This window comes from Anopheles maculipalpis, chromosome 3RL (assembly GCF_943734695.1).
Source record: "Anopheles maculipalpis chromosome 3RL, idAnoMacuDA_375_x, whole genome shotgun sequence".
Classification (NCBI taxonomy): Eukaryota; Metazoa; Arthropoda; class Insecta; order Diptera; family Culicidae; genus Anopheles; species Anopheles maculipalpis.
This window is the reverse complement of record NC_064872.1, coordinates 19763624-19775165: the sequence shown is the minus strand read 5'-3', so window position 1 is coordinate 19775165 and position 11542 is coordinate 19763624. Positions and strand designations below refer to the sequence as shown.

Below are 11542 nucleotides of genomic sequence, written 5' to 3'. Positions count from 1 at the left end.
TACGTTTCAAATTCAAATTTCAAACACCATCATAGTAGCACGTGCCGCTTTTTGATTTGATGATTTAGCCGAAAGAAAACTGGACGTGGTACGGCTAATAAAGCGTCTCAGAAATGCCGCCCAGGAAGAAATCCATCGAACTATCCACACAGGAGCTGATAGAGGTGTACAAGTGGGTGAAAAAATTCAACCTGTCAAAGGAAATTAAAAATATCAACCGTGATCTCTCGGATGGAGGTAAGATGCTCCTTGGTTGGGGAGCTTTTAAGTAAGTGTTTTGCACTCATTGGGAGCTCTTCTTTCGCTTTCGTAGTTCTTGTAGCGGAAATCTTGAAACATCTGTACCCGAAGTTGGTTGAGCTGCACAATTACACCAGGTGCAACGCTATCCGTAACAAGCTGGACAATTGGCAAACGCTTAACAGGAAGGTGTTTCGCCGGTTGAATATCTATCTGGACGATGAAATGATGGGCGAGCTGGCTGGCGGAAACAATGGCATGCTGGAGGTGCTATTGTATGAGGTGATGGCTAGGTATAGTTTGGAAAACAATCCACGCCATCATTCGGATGAACCGGGAGTAATGTGCGACGAATGAAATGATTGAAAAATGGTGCTTGAGTAGACCTACCGTGGTTCAGTAAATAACACAAGTCATTAATGCGTGACCGAGTGGTGTATAAAGTAGCATTTACATTTATTTCGATTACAACAAAACAATATCCAGCATTAGTTGAACTTCGGTTTTCTCATCCCAAGCATCGTGTCTCGCGTCTTTGGTTTCGCTTTCGGTTTTGGTGGCGTCAGAAACAGACCAATCACTTTGTAAAATATCGCTGCCAGCAGCAGGAACCCGACGGTAAACAAGCCAAACACATCCAGCATCAGGTACTGCGTCCAGGACAGTTCGATGGCTTTGGTTTTCAGATGCTTCGCACCCTTGTGCCGTATAACGTACTCGATCCAGTGCATCGCTTCCTGCATCGGTGGTACCACATTGTCTCGGAACAGTTCCGACGCACGTTTCGCCTGCTTCATGAACGTTGGGTTCGTGAGCAGCTCGTTAATACGCGAACCCAGCGTTATCACGTTCACCTCCGGGAAGTTTAATGTAAGTGCGTAACCGGCCTGCTCTGCCTTGAGCGCGTTACGATGCTGATCACCGTAGAATGGTATGTAGAGCATGGGGACACCACGGTAGATGCCTTCCTGACTGCCAAACATTCCACCGTGCGTAATGAACAGCACCACCTTCGGATGGGCGAGTATATCACTCTGCGGTAACCATTTGCGTACCATCACATTTTTTGGCAACCGTGCAATGTCTTCATTTTCGTACTTCCACAGCACCCGTTGCTTCAGATTGCGAAACACCTCCAGGAAGGCTTTCATTTTGTCCTTCGGCATGTCGGCACTCTTCATGTACGAGCCGAGGCTGAAGAAGATGACACCCTCCTTCGCACCGTCCAGGAACTTCTTAATGTCCTCGGGTAGCTCTTTGGCGGGCCGGATGTGCGCACCGGCTACATTTACCAGGCCGGGAATGGTGGGTCTTGGTGGGGACGTCGACAGGTGACTGTTGACCAGTATGACGGAGATGGATTTCTCCAGATCTCGTATCGAAGGCATCAACTCCGGTCCTGAAAAGATGTGTAAGAATCATTATATTTTGGTGTGAGGAATTGGAGCACCACCGTCATACCTTCGATCCGCGCAAAGTGTGCCTGAGCCAGCTTATTCTGCTGCGGGATGTAATACATCTGTCGTATCACCAGATCGGTAAGTGAGATCAAAAAGTTGTAGCAACGCTGGTAGAATGTCATATCGTCGGACAGCAGTAGTACGGGATGCGGTACGAATGACCACGGTGTGACGAGTCCCATGGCCTGATCGATATGATTAGCGTGACCCAGTGTACCTAGATTTTGAACAAGGAAAATGTTGATCAATATGTGTCCTCCGATTGTCCTGCAGGATGGTAAGGTAATGCTTACATAGTGTCACGATCGGTGCCCGATACTTGTGAGCAAACATCAGGAACGCTTCCTGATAGAACTGCTCCGATATGATCACATCAAAGTCGGTATCATCCTGCTCGATGAACTGCTGTACGTTCTCGTTCTCCAGCGCGTACTGTGTCGTCGATAGGCCCACCCGCCAGTAAAGGAAGAGATTGTTCAGATCACTGTTGTACTTTGACTCGTAGATGTCTGACACGGGAACTGCAATGTATATCAACGAGAAAGCTTTTTGAGTGGCAAAATCTTCAAGTGTGAAGTATAATTACTCACAATAGTAAGGTATGTCATACGGTGGATCGATCAGTACTTCGGTATAGTTTCGATGTGGTTCCTTGAGCGCGAAATTAGTGATGGCCGTTACTTCGTGCCCTCGGGAAAGTAGTTCCTTTACGAAATGTTCTATCCACAGCCAGTGGGATGGAGCTGGAAACGGTACCAGGAACAGTATTTTGCCACACTCGGCACGTGGACAGAGGGCGGTAAATGCTAATACGCAACCGATGATGTACGACACAGTTCGGAAATGCTGCCGGGAGAAGAAAGACAGTGTGTCATTGGCAGGAAATACATAAATCTGTCTTGTGTAGTCTGTAACTGGTTGTGAGTTCGGTGATGTGGGTGGCGGAACTGACGACTGTTGCAATCGAGAAGAGATATTGCACTATGCGGGGCTGAATTATACTGGGATGAAGGTTGACTGTATGATGATAGTTTAATTGAACCAGAAATATGTATTTTGTACTGGGAAGGTATTAAGTATTCTACTCTGCAGGTGGAAGAGGTGATAACTTCGCCGATCTTCACGCTACAAGACCGGGTGTCGAATCACGCCCAGGACACGAGTAAAATGACTATCCAGCGACGGGTAAAGTTAAGTCAAGGAAGGCTACAAATGGCAGGTCAAGCTCTCTCGGTTGCATACAGTCAAAGTAGAAGGAACAGTACAAGATCTCTCGATGTTGTTGTCTCAAGACGAAGAATATCTCAGCGTGTTTGAAGAGTTTGATGGACAATATTCAACAACCACACTTTATTCCCTCGACCTAAGCAGTTCAGATCCGGCCGTCCTCAACAGCGTGCCAAAATGCATCCAAATCTTGGCAGCTTGCCGAGGCACTAGCATAACCTCACATTCCTTCACCCTACAAGATCACCGCCCAGCATCAATAGTTCCATTTGGCAATTAGTTCTAGCAACACAACAACCGAACAAAAACGCAAAATACGCTACGAATGACCGAGTATAATCCGTTCGATTACGACGGTGTACCGGTGGCGAGTAATAAACTCGCGGACAAAATGGTTCGCTTCAGTCTGGTTCGGCTTTGGTTGTGTGTACAGCTCGAAATGAATTGTGGCGCAGCAGCACATCATTTAAACTGGCGAGGGTCTTGGGTGACCGGTGTATTTCACAATCCACTGGAAAGCGTTGGCCTACATTAACTCTCTCCACCGCACATTAAACTATTTTTAAGGTTCCGACCGTCTTAGTCCCACCACACACCGGCACCCGCACTTAACAGAGCTTGATAGCACTCCACGATTAGCACCGTATTAACCTCGGGTGATGGTGGTGCAACGCGAAACTCGAAACAGAAATCGAAAAAACAACAACAAATAAACCGGCATCATAATCAACACACTAACAAAAACAGCGATAATGGTGGGTAGGTCGCCGTACCTAAAAATATTCTTAATGTTTACCAGAGAAGCCCTCCGCGAACTCAGAGCACTCGCCATCCCCCCGAACCACTTTACGGCATGAACTTGGCACTTGGAACGCGCCTGTCGGGCGTCCTATTTATAGTGGGAATTCAAAAATGCTTCACCAAAAACCGCACCAATCCGTCGTTGTCTGTAAGGTGTATGCAGGGCCCCAAGAGTCCCAAGCGTCTCTCGCAACTCTTTTATTTGCGAATTGTATTTTGCCGACTGTCGGGGACGCATTGATAAATTACAACCTTATCATCATCGTCGTCATCGTCGGTAATGATTGTGACATGAGTTCCGATATGTAGAATATCGCTTCGCTGTATGGGTCTGTATGCACGCTGATTGGACCTAAAGCCTTGCACTGGGTCTCCCGGTGATAAACGTAAATTCGTAGGTCAATTTAATGTCAACCTTTTTTGCAGCTACCAGTTGCTTATTAAGCGCGGCTCCACTCGATTCGCTCCGCGCCGGGAAATTGCTTACCATTTTTCGATTTGATGAACTTATTGCACAGGGTACGTCTGTGATCGCTACGCCCTTACACCTGGTGTACACGTATTGTGGACGTAAAACTGATCGTAAAACACGCTGAGATAGAGATTGAACCTCTTCACGTGTCGTTTGGCGATCGTTTTGTTGTGTAGCTTACACGGGGCGCCTGTGTCACACTAACTGTTGCTCAGGATGAGTGCACGGGAAGAAAAAATTTGGGAAAGAATGTTTGCCTTTTCTTCGGGGACACTGGTTTTCATCTGTTATGCAATGGTAGATCCGATGCATTCGAGCTTCATTGCATTGCGCACCTTGATAACACTTTAATCGCGAAGATGGGGATGATAATTATAAGGCGAAGGTTGGGCGTTAATATGCCCAGCACGACATCACTAATTTTACTGTTTCATCAGATGGACCGTGTCGAAATCAAACGGGGGGGGAGGGATGATTAAAAAATAGATTCAAACTGCCACAGCCAGCTTCAAATACACTTAATGGTCCACGTGTCACCTCGGTTTTTTTTTGCGGCTGATGATCACTGATCGTGGTGTACGAACCCGCGTTTTTCACTGTTCACGATCCTTCTCGGCTGTTGGCCGCACCGTTACTGGTGAGCCCGGATCGATGGCCGGATGGATGCAGCTGCTGCGCGAACTGTTCTACCGTTAAAGCGTGTATCTTGGTAGTGGCCGCGCACGCATTAACGCGAGAGCACGAGAGCAGTTGAGAGCAACGTAGAGAGAGCGAGAAGCAACTTTCCGTTTCGCGGGACACAACAACGCCGTAACGGCTGCCAGCTGATAAATTATACAGCGTGGTGCACCCGTCACATGAGGGTTTTTTCGTTCGATAATCGACAAACGAGGAACACAGCGCGAGTTAAGTAATATTTCTATGTATTTTCCACTTCATTTGAAGACAGACCCTACTGAACGTTGACTCTTGCTTATCTGGCTAACTAAGTTGCTTAGTTAGCGTCTAGAACCACTTCAAAATTTATTCACTTGACTTTGACTTTGGTTGGACGGGTTGGTTTCATCAGTTGCACACCCATCTGGAGCAGTGTCTTCACCAACCAGACCACACTCACCACCACCAGCAAGGTCAATGACAAGATGTCTAGCAATAGATATTGATACCAGGGCATATACACAGCGGCCGACTTCAGATGTGCTGCACCACGGTGTCTCACGACGTACTCGATCCAGAACGCAGCCTCCTCAAGTGGATCCGTAGGATTATCGCGGAAAATAGCCGACAGACGGTTAACGCTTTGTTGAAACTCGCGTCCCTGTACAATGCGCTCAATCTTCCCCCGAAAGTCCTCCACCGTAACGTTAATAATCTGCAGCGTAAGCCCTATACCGGCGCGTTCAAACTTGAGCGCATTACCGTGCTGATCACCATAGAACGGTACGAACAGTATCGGACGGGCCCAGTAGATGGATTCTTGCGTACCGAAAATACCTCCGTGTGAGACAAACAGTTTGACGTTGGGATGCGCTAGGACATCGTTTTGGGGGAGCCAACGTTGCAAGAGCACGTTCGGGGGTAGATTCGGAATTGTGTCCGCTTCCCATTTCCACAGGAAGCTGTATTGGGGGAGAGTACGGAATAGGGATAGGAAAACGTTGAGTGTTTCCGGTGGCATTCCGGAGCTTCGGAGGAAGGTACCGAAGTTGATGTAGATGACGCCATTTTGAGATGAGTCGAGGAAATCCTGTGTAAAATGGACCAGAAACAATTCGTCATTAACCATGGAGTATCTGATGATATGATCATCTGCACAACTACCTTAACAACTGGTGGAAGTTCTTTGGGCTTCCGGATGTGAACTCCAGCAATATCGATCATTCCATTGATGCGTGGTCTCGGGCGTGAGGAGATAATGTGATTGTTCGCCAACACTACGCTAACATTTCTCTCAAGCTCTTCCAGCGAGGGAAGCATTTTATTGGGCGACATCACTCCAAAATACTTTAGCGCTAGCTTTGTCTGCTCGGGCATGTAGTGAAACTTCCGGTTGTATGCATCCCACACCGATAGGAATACATTGTACGCCCGTTCCGTAATGGACATTCGATCATCGTACTGCAGCATAAAGTGAGGCACAAATGACCACGGAGTTATTAACCCAAAGGCACGATCTATATAGTCTGCATGGGCAAGAGTATCTGTAGGGCGTGGGTAAGATAAGATTAGGACATTTTACAATACGAGTTTCCCGCTGACGCACTCATCACTCACTGATAGTAACGATCGGCACTTGATATTTGTGGGCAAACATTAGAAAGCTTTCCTGCACAAACTGTTCCACCAGTAAAAGATCAAACGTGAGTCCATCGGTGCGTAGGAATTTCTTCACATTCTCACTCTCAAACGCATACTCGGTTGTCTCCAGTCCCAGCTTCCACAGGATAGACATTTTGAAGAATGGGTCACCGAACGATTGCGATTTGTAGAACACTTCCATCGGTAAGCCATTCGCTTCGAAGTCGTACACCGGATCGATCAGAACTTCATGATATCGGGACGTAAGATTCGTGCCATCCGCTCGCAACCGATAGCTGGTGATGGCTGTCAGCTCATGACCTCGTCTCAGCAGTTCGTGTATGATGTGCTCAAACATTAGCCAATGGCTCATACCGGGAAATGCCGAAACGAGCAAAATGTTCGCAGCATCCCTCGTCGGTAGCCACGCAGCAAACACACCGAAAATGGCCACCAACAGCAAGCCAGACAATCGCTAGAAACGGGAGAATCGTGAATGATTTTGCACTAAAATTAAACCACTCTTTTGTTACCATTTTAGAAACAGCGGCACAGAACACTCTCCTCGTACGACTGTAAAGACGATCGAAAGGCTTCTAATTTGTGCGAGAAGATCATCGCCAGATCGTTGCCCGTTTGTCATCTTCTTGCGTACAGCATTCATGCGGTGGGTGATGGATTTGTTCATGTGTGTGTGTGATGGTTTTTTACACGCACTTGTTACGATTCCCATCTTCAGTAAACCGGCTTACAGAAGAGAAGTAGTCAAGGAGAGAAATGTTGATAAAGATGGATTACAAAAGACAGAAGAAAGATCGTATTGTGCCGGCGGTGATGTTAAAAGACGTACATTACTGTAGCTTCCATTCATCAAAGTGAAATGAACAAAGCAGGGAGACAAAGGGAAAAAGATCGATTGGGTTTGTGCGTGTGTGATATTTGTATTGTTTTAATGCACGTGCGATAAGGGGTGGTTCATAAATTACGTTACGGTAAAATTTATATAACACACGCTGATATGCGCAGGGGTTCGACACTTGACGTCGTTCCAATTTACAACTATTTTGGGTCAAAAATCAGGCCCGACAACAACATAGATATAGTATGTGTCGCGACTTGATGGAACTACATAGAATCTTTACAGTCGTACAGATCTTACATACGCACAGACAGATCTTACATAATAATTGAATTTATGAATGATTATTTTTATGAGTTCATTTAGGTATATGATATTCTTAACTTAAGACGAAATTTCTGTATCAAAGATTCACAACGTTAAAGCCACTAGGCGATTAGATCACAAGCGGAAAGACCAGAAAGATGGTTGACATAACTCAAATAAAAGACTTGTACCTAAAAGAAAATCTTAATTTTTCAACTGTTTGCAGTTTTAGTCCGATGACATGAAGACAGCGGCGCCGGTCTTCATACGATAGGACCGGTATTCAAATCCCATTCGGACCGTTTTCACGTAGTGAGGCCTCACTATCCACCTACATACTACATACCAATATTTCTATTATACTATTAGATGGCCGTCACGACCTAACAGAGCACGTTAAACAAAAAAGAAGTCCCTGGACTGTGTTAGCTAATTCAATTGATAAATGGTTTTACTTGTTGACTGCACCTAACAAAGATGGCACAGAAAAGAATTTTTAAGACAACGAACTTTGTCAACGAATTTGTCTTGGAACGATCCATTGTAAAATTTCGTTTAAAAAATTTTGATCTTGAGTTCTAGGTGCACCTCCCTTAAGGAACAAATTTTAACTATAGCGGAAATTCTTTACCCCTATAATCACCCCATACCTCGGTTCGAGCGCTACGTAATTTTTGAATGCTCCATTACGCATTTACACACATGCGAATTGAATAGAAGAGCACATGCAGTAGGACCGGTCGGCAGCAGGAGAATTTACACAGCTTGACGGATGCTGGCACTGTTATACCAAATTCAACCTAACAGGTACAGATGTTTGAAACAAAGTAGCGCGAGTAACCATAGTAACCCGCAGATGGATCACAAATTTTCAAAAATAAGATCAGTTATGGGGAACGCTATGGTTAAGCCACTTTATTAATATAGAGCCACGATGGATGATAAAATACTCAGTCAGGAACCGGTAATTATTGGCTTATCAATCTCAAACCAATTAGAACACACGCACACTCGCGATAAGTCAATTGGCGCCTCTTTTCCAACCGGAATGCAATTTTCCTCTCTCGCGTGAGTGAATCAGCGGTGATCGTGAAAGCGCGCGCGCGCGCGCGCTCCTTCGCTGGCACTCATTTTGTGACCAGGGTTGATTTGAGGGATGCAGACACCAGCACACGGTCTGCTCTGGGAGTGGCCTTCCTCATTCGTAACGGATCTTTCAAACGAAACGGATGCCATCTGGCAGCGTGACGGCCGTTTCTATCGCGCGATCGACGTAAAAAGTGCTTCTGCTTCTCGTTCTCCATCATCCAGTGGTAGGAAAATGTGTTTTTTTTCTCTTTTACTTGAAAAAATTCGTTCTTTTTTGCACGCACCACACATGCCGGCAGCCGGCATCCGGAGTGGAATAAATCTGTTTTGTGTGTGTGTGCCGTATCCGTGCCTATTACAAGACGACGATTTTTATGAATTGAGCAAGCACAAAACGTGCGCGGAAAAATGGTGAAAAAAAGCGCACCCCGCAAGCGATGAAAAACCATAAGGAAAATATAAACAGACCGTAGTTTTCGTTTTTTCTTACTGTTCTTTTCGGTTGGCCAAGAAAATCCGTCGTCCCGTCGTGCGCTGCAGACAGCGCCGGCAGCGTGTCGAGTGAGTGAGCGAGTTTTCGTTGGTAGGATTAACGCACGACGCACCACCGGGCTAGATCACCCGTGTCTGACTAGGTGTGTCGGTGTCTGTATGTGTGGAAAGTAGTGGGTGTAAAGGGCGATAGGTGGATGCAACGTGGGGGGAGGGGTGGAGGGTAAGGTTTGGAGTGATGCTTAAAAATTAAGTGGAAAACAGCGGCGAAGAAAATGGTCCGTGCTTACGGAATTTATTTTTGTCACCGCGCCGCCGCGCGCACACTCACGAAAACCCTGGCCCGGGTTTGCAATACGAGGGATTTTCCGCCTATGTTTCATTTGCTCTCCCTATAATAATGGGCGAGCGATGTGTACGGTGTTACGAAGATCAGTTGTGTTTCGGGCGGCTTGACATACGGACGCAAGGGAGTCTACTCGGGAGTATAATATTGGGAAAATCGGAACATCTTTTCGTGTTGCAGCTTTTTTCCCGTTGCTTTCCCGTTGGAGAAGTGTTAAAAGTAGTAGATCAAGAATTAAAAAGTTTGAAGAAGTCGATTTCTTAAGGTGAAGCATATGAAGTTAACGCTAAAGTTGTAGAGTGTCCTAAGGTGTAGTCTTAAGTACATGTCGGTGAAGATCAGAACATACGGTTTCTGATGTCATGGATTTTGCAATCCACGATGGGGAAGAAAATGAAAGAAGACGACATCCTTAACGTCGGTCGCGGCTTGTTGCAGTGAAGCGTGCTCGGTTTGCCATGACTCACCATCATAGTCGTTTTCCTCGGTACGGTTGATGATTCACGGGTGACAATCACGATCGTTGGCACTGCCTGAGTACACGGCACCCTCCCAGTACGTCACGCTGTCGTGAAGAAGAAGTGTACGCGTGTGTGTGTGTGTTTTTATAGTGCAAAGTCTAGTAATATTTTATACCCATCAAGTCCGCTATATCATAAGTCACTCGACCGAGGTGCTTCGGTAAGGGAAAATTGGTGAATTTTCGTACGGGGTGCGTTCGTACACACCGGGGTACGGACTTCCAGTGTGGTGTAGTGCCCGTCGTAAGCCGCAACCAAGAACCGTACACACAGAGCACAAGAGTGTATTTATAGCCGGCAAACGTATGACGAAGGGCCAACCATGACAAACTACCACCGACGCCACCCGCCCGCCATCAGCTAGGTTTTCCTTTTTTTTTTTTGTTGGTCTTCAGTCTTCCTTCGTCTATGTGTGCGTCCTCCAGAAGAAGGAAGATCATTATCGCAAATTTTTGCTTCCACGACTCCCTCTGTGGCACGCCTCGGATGTGACAGATGCGGGACCAAGAATTTGCCGGATGCATCACCAACTCCATCGTTAGGGATCCTGTGCATAAAGGGGTTATTAAAATTCGCGCATATGCCATTCTTCGTGATCTGTGTGTCATTCTGAGGAAGTCAAAAAATTGGTACGTTATGAAACTCGGTGTGACTTTTCGCTTTCCATCGCTTCGTGTCGTCGAGACAGATGAGGTTCACTGGTGCAGAGTTTCGATGCCTGGCACGATCACGTGACCCTTCCCGGGTTGTGTGATTTAAAGCTACACACACACACACACACACGCGGACACAGGAAACGGTACGTCAATCGTCGACCGTAATGGCGTGCAGTTGCTGCCAAAACCCCAACGGCTGGGTAGAAAGGATTGATATTTTGGAGTTGAAAACGTGGAAATGCAAAACCAAACACACATACGCACCCAAAACGCACCGGATCAGTTGTCGGAAGCGGTCGGGAAAGTTGAAATACGGTGATCCGCTGTTGCCAAACGCCCAAACCCGCGCTACAAACCTACCAGTGATGTAGCAATCTTCTACAAGATGGTTTGCCACCGGAATTTTTTAGTTTCCCTTCAGTACGAAACCATACGGATAAATAAAAACAAAGAACGCACTCAACTTTACCGGTCATGCGTAACGTGCGTACCACGGTTACTTACGGGTACGGCCAACGAGACCAGATACCAGACGTGAACGCCAAGCCAGATCGTCTTTCGAGATCGTTTGATTCGATGAAATTTATTTGATCGACCTTACCCGATACTTCTTGCACCGAAGGAAGGAAGCATCGGGTGGTTTTTAAAAGTGGATTAATTACTTTAGCCACTTTACCCCCCACGCGTGATGGGGCATTACACTTGCGGTGCGGTGACGGACAAACTGACTCTACGGTTCTGTGTGTGTGTGTAAGTGTGGTGATTCTGTTCTGCA

The 11542-nt window shown here is 46.4% G+C and overlaps 2 protein-coding genes across 2 annotated transcripts; one reads left to right on the top strand and one right to left on the bottom strand.

Annotated features, from left to right (window-relative positions):
• Window positions 1–113: 113 nt before the first annotated feature.
• Window positions 114–597, top strand: LOC126565593 (sperm flagellar protein 1-like). The gene is made up of 2 exons (XM_050222785.1): window positions 114–237; window positions 314–597. Exons 1-2 carry the CDS (start codon window positions 114–116, stop codon window positions 595–597), a joined length of 408 nt encoding a protein of 135 aa, XP_050078742.1.
• A 131-nt stretch (window positions 598–728) lies between these two features.
• Window positions 729–10063, bottom strand: LOC126560460 (uncharacterized). Its single transcript, XM_050216418.1, has 9 exons — window positions 10058–10063; window positions 6475–6973; window positions 6022–6401; window positions 5232–5947; window positions 4216–4276; window positions 2291–2654; window positions 1994–2221; window positions 1702–1917; window positions 729–1639 (listed from the first exon to the last, which is right to left on the bottom strand). The coding sequence occupies exons 1-9, from the start codon at window positions 10061–10063 to the stop codon at window positions 729–731; spliced, it is 3381 nt and encodes a 1126-aa protein (XP_050072375.1).
• Between the last annotated feature and the right edge of the window lie 1479 nt (window positions 10064–11542).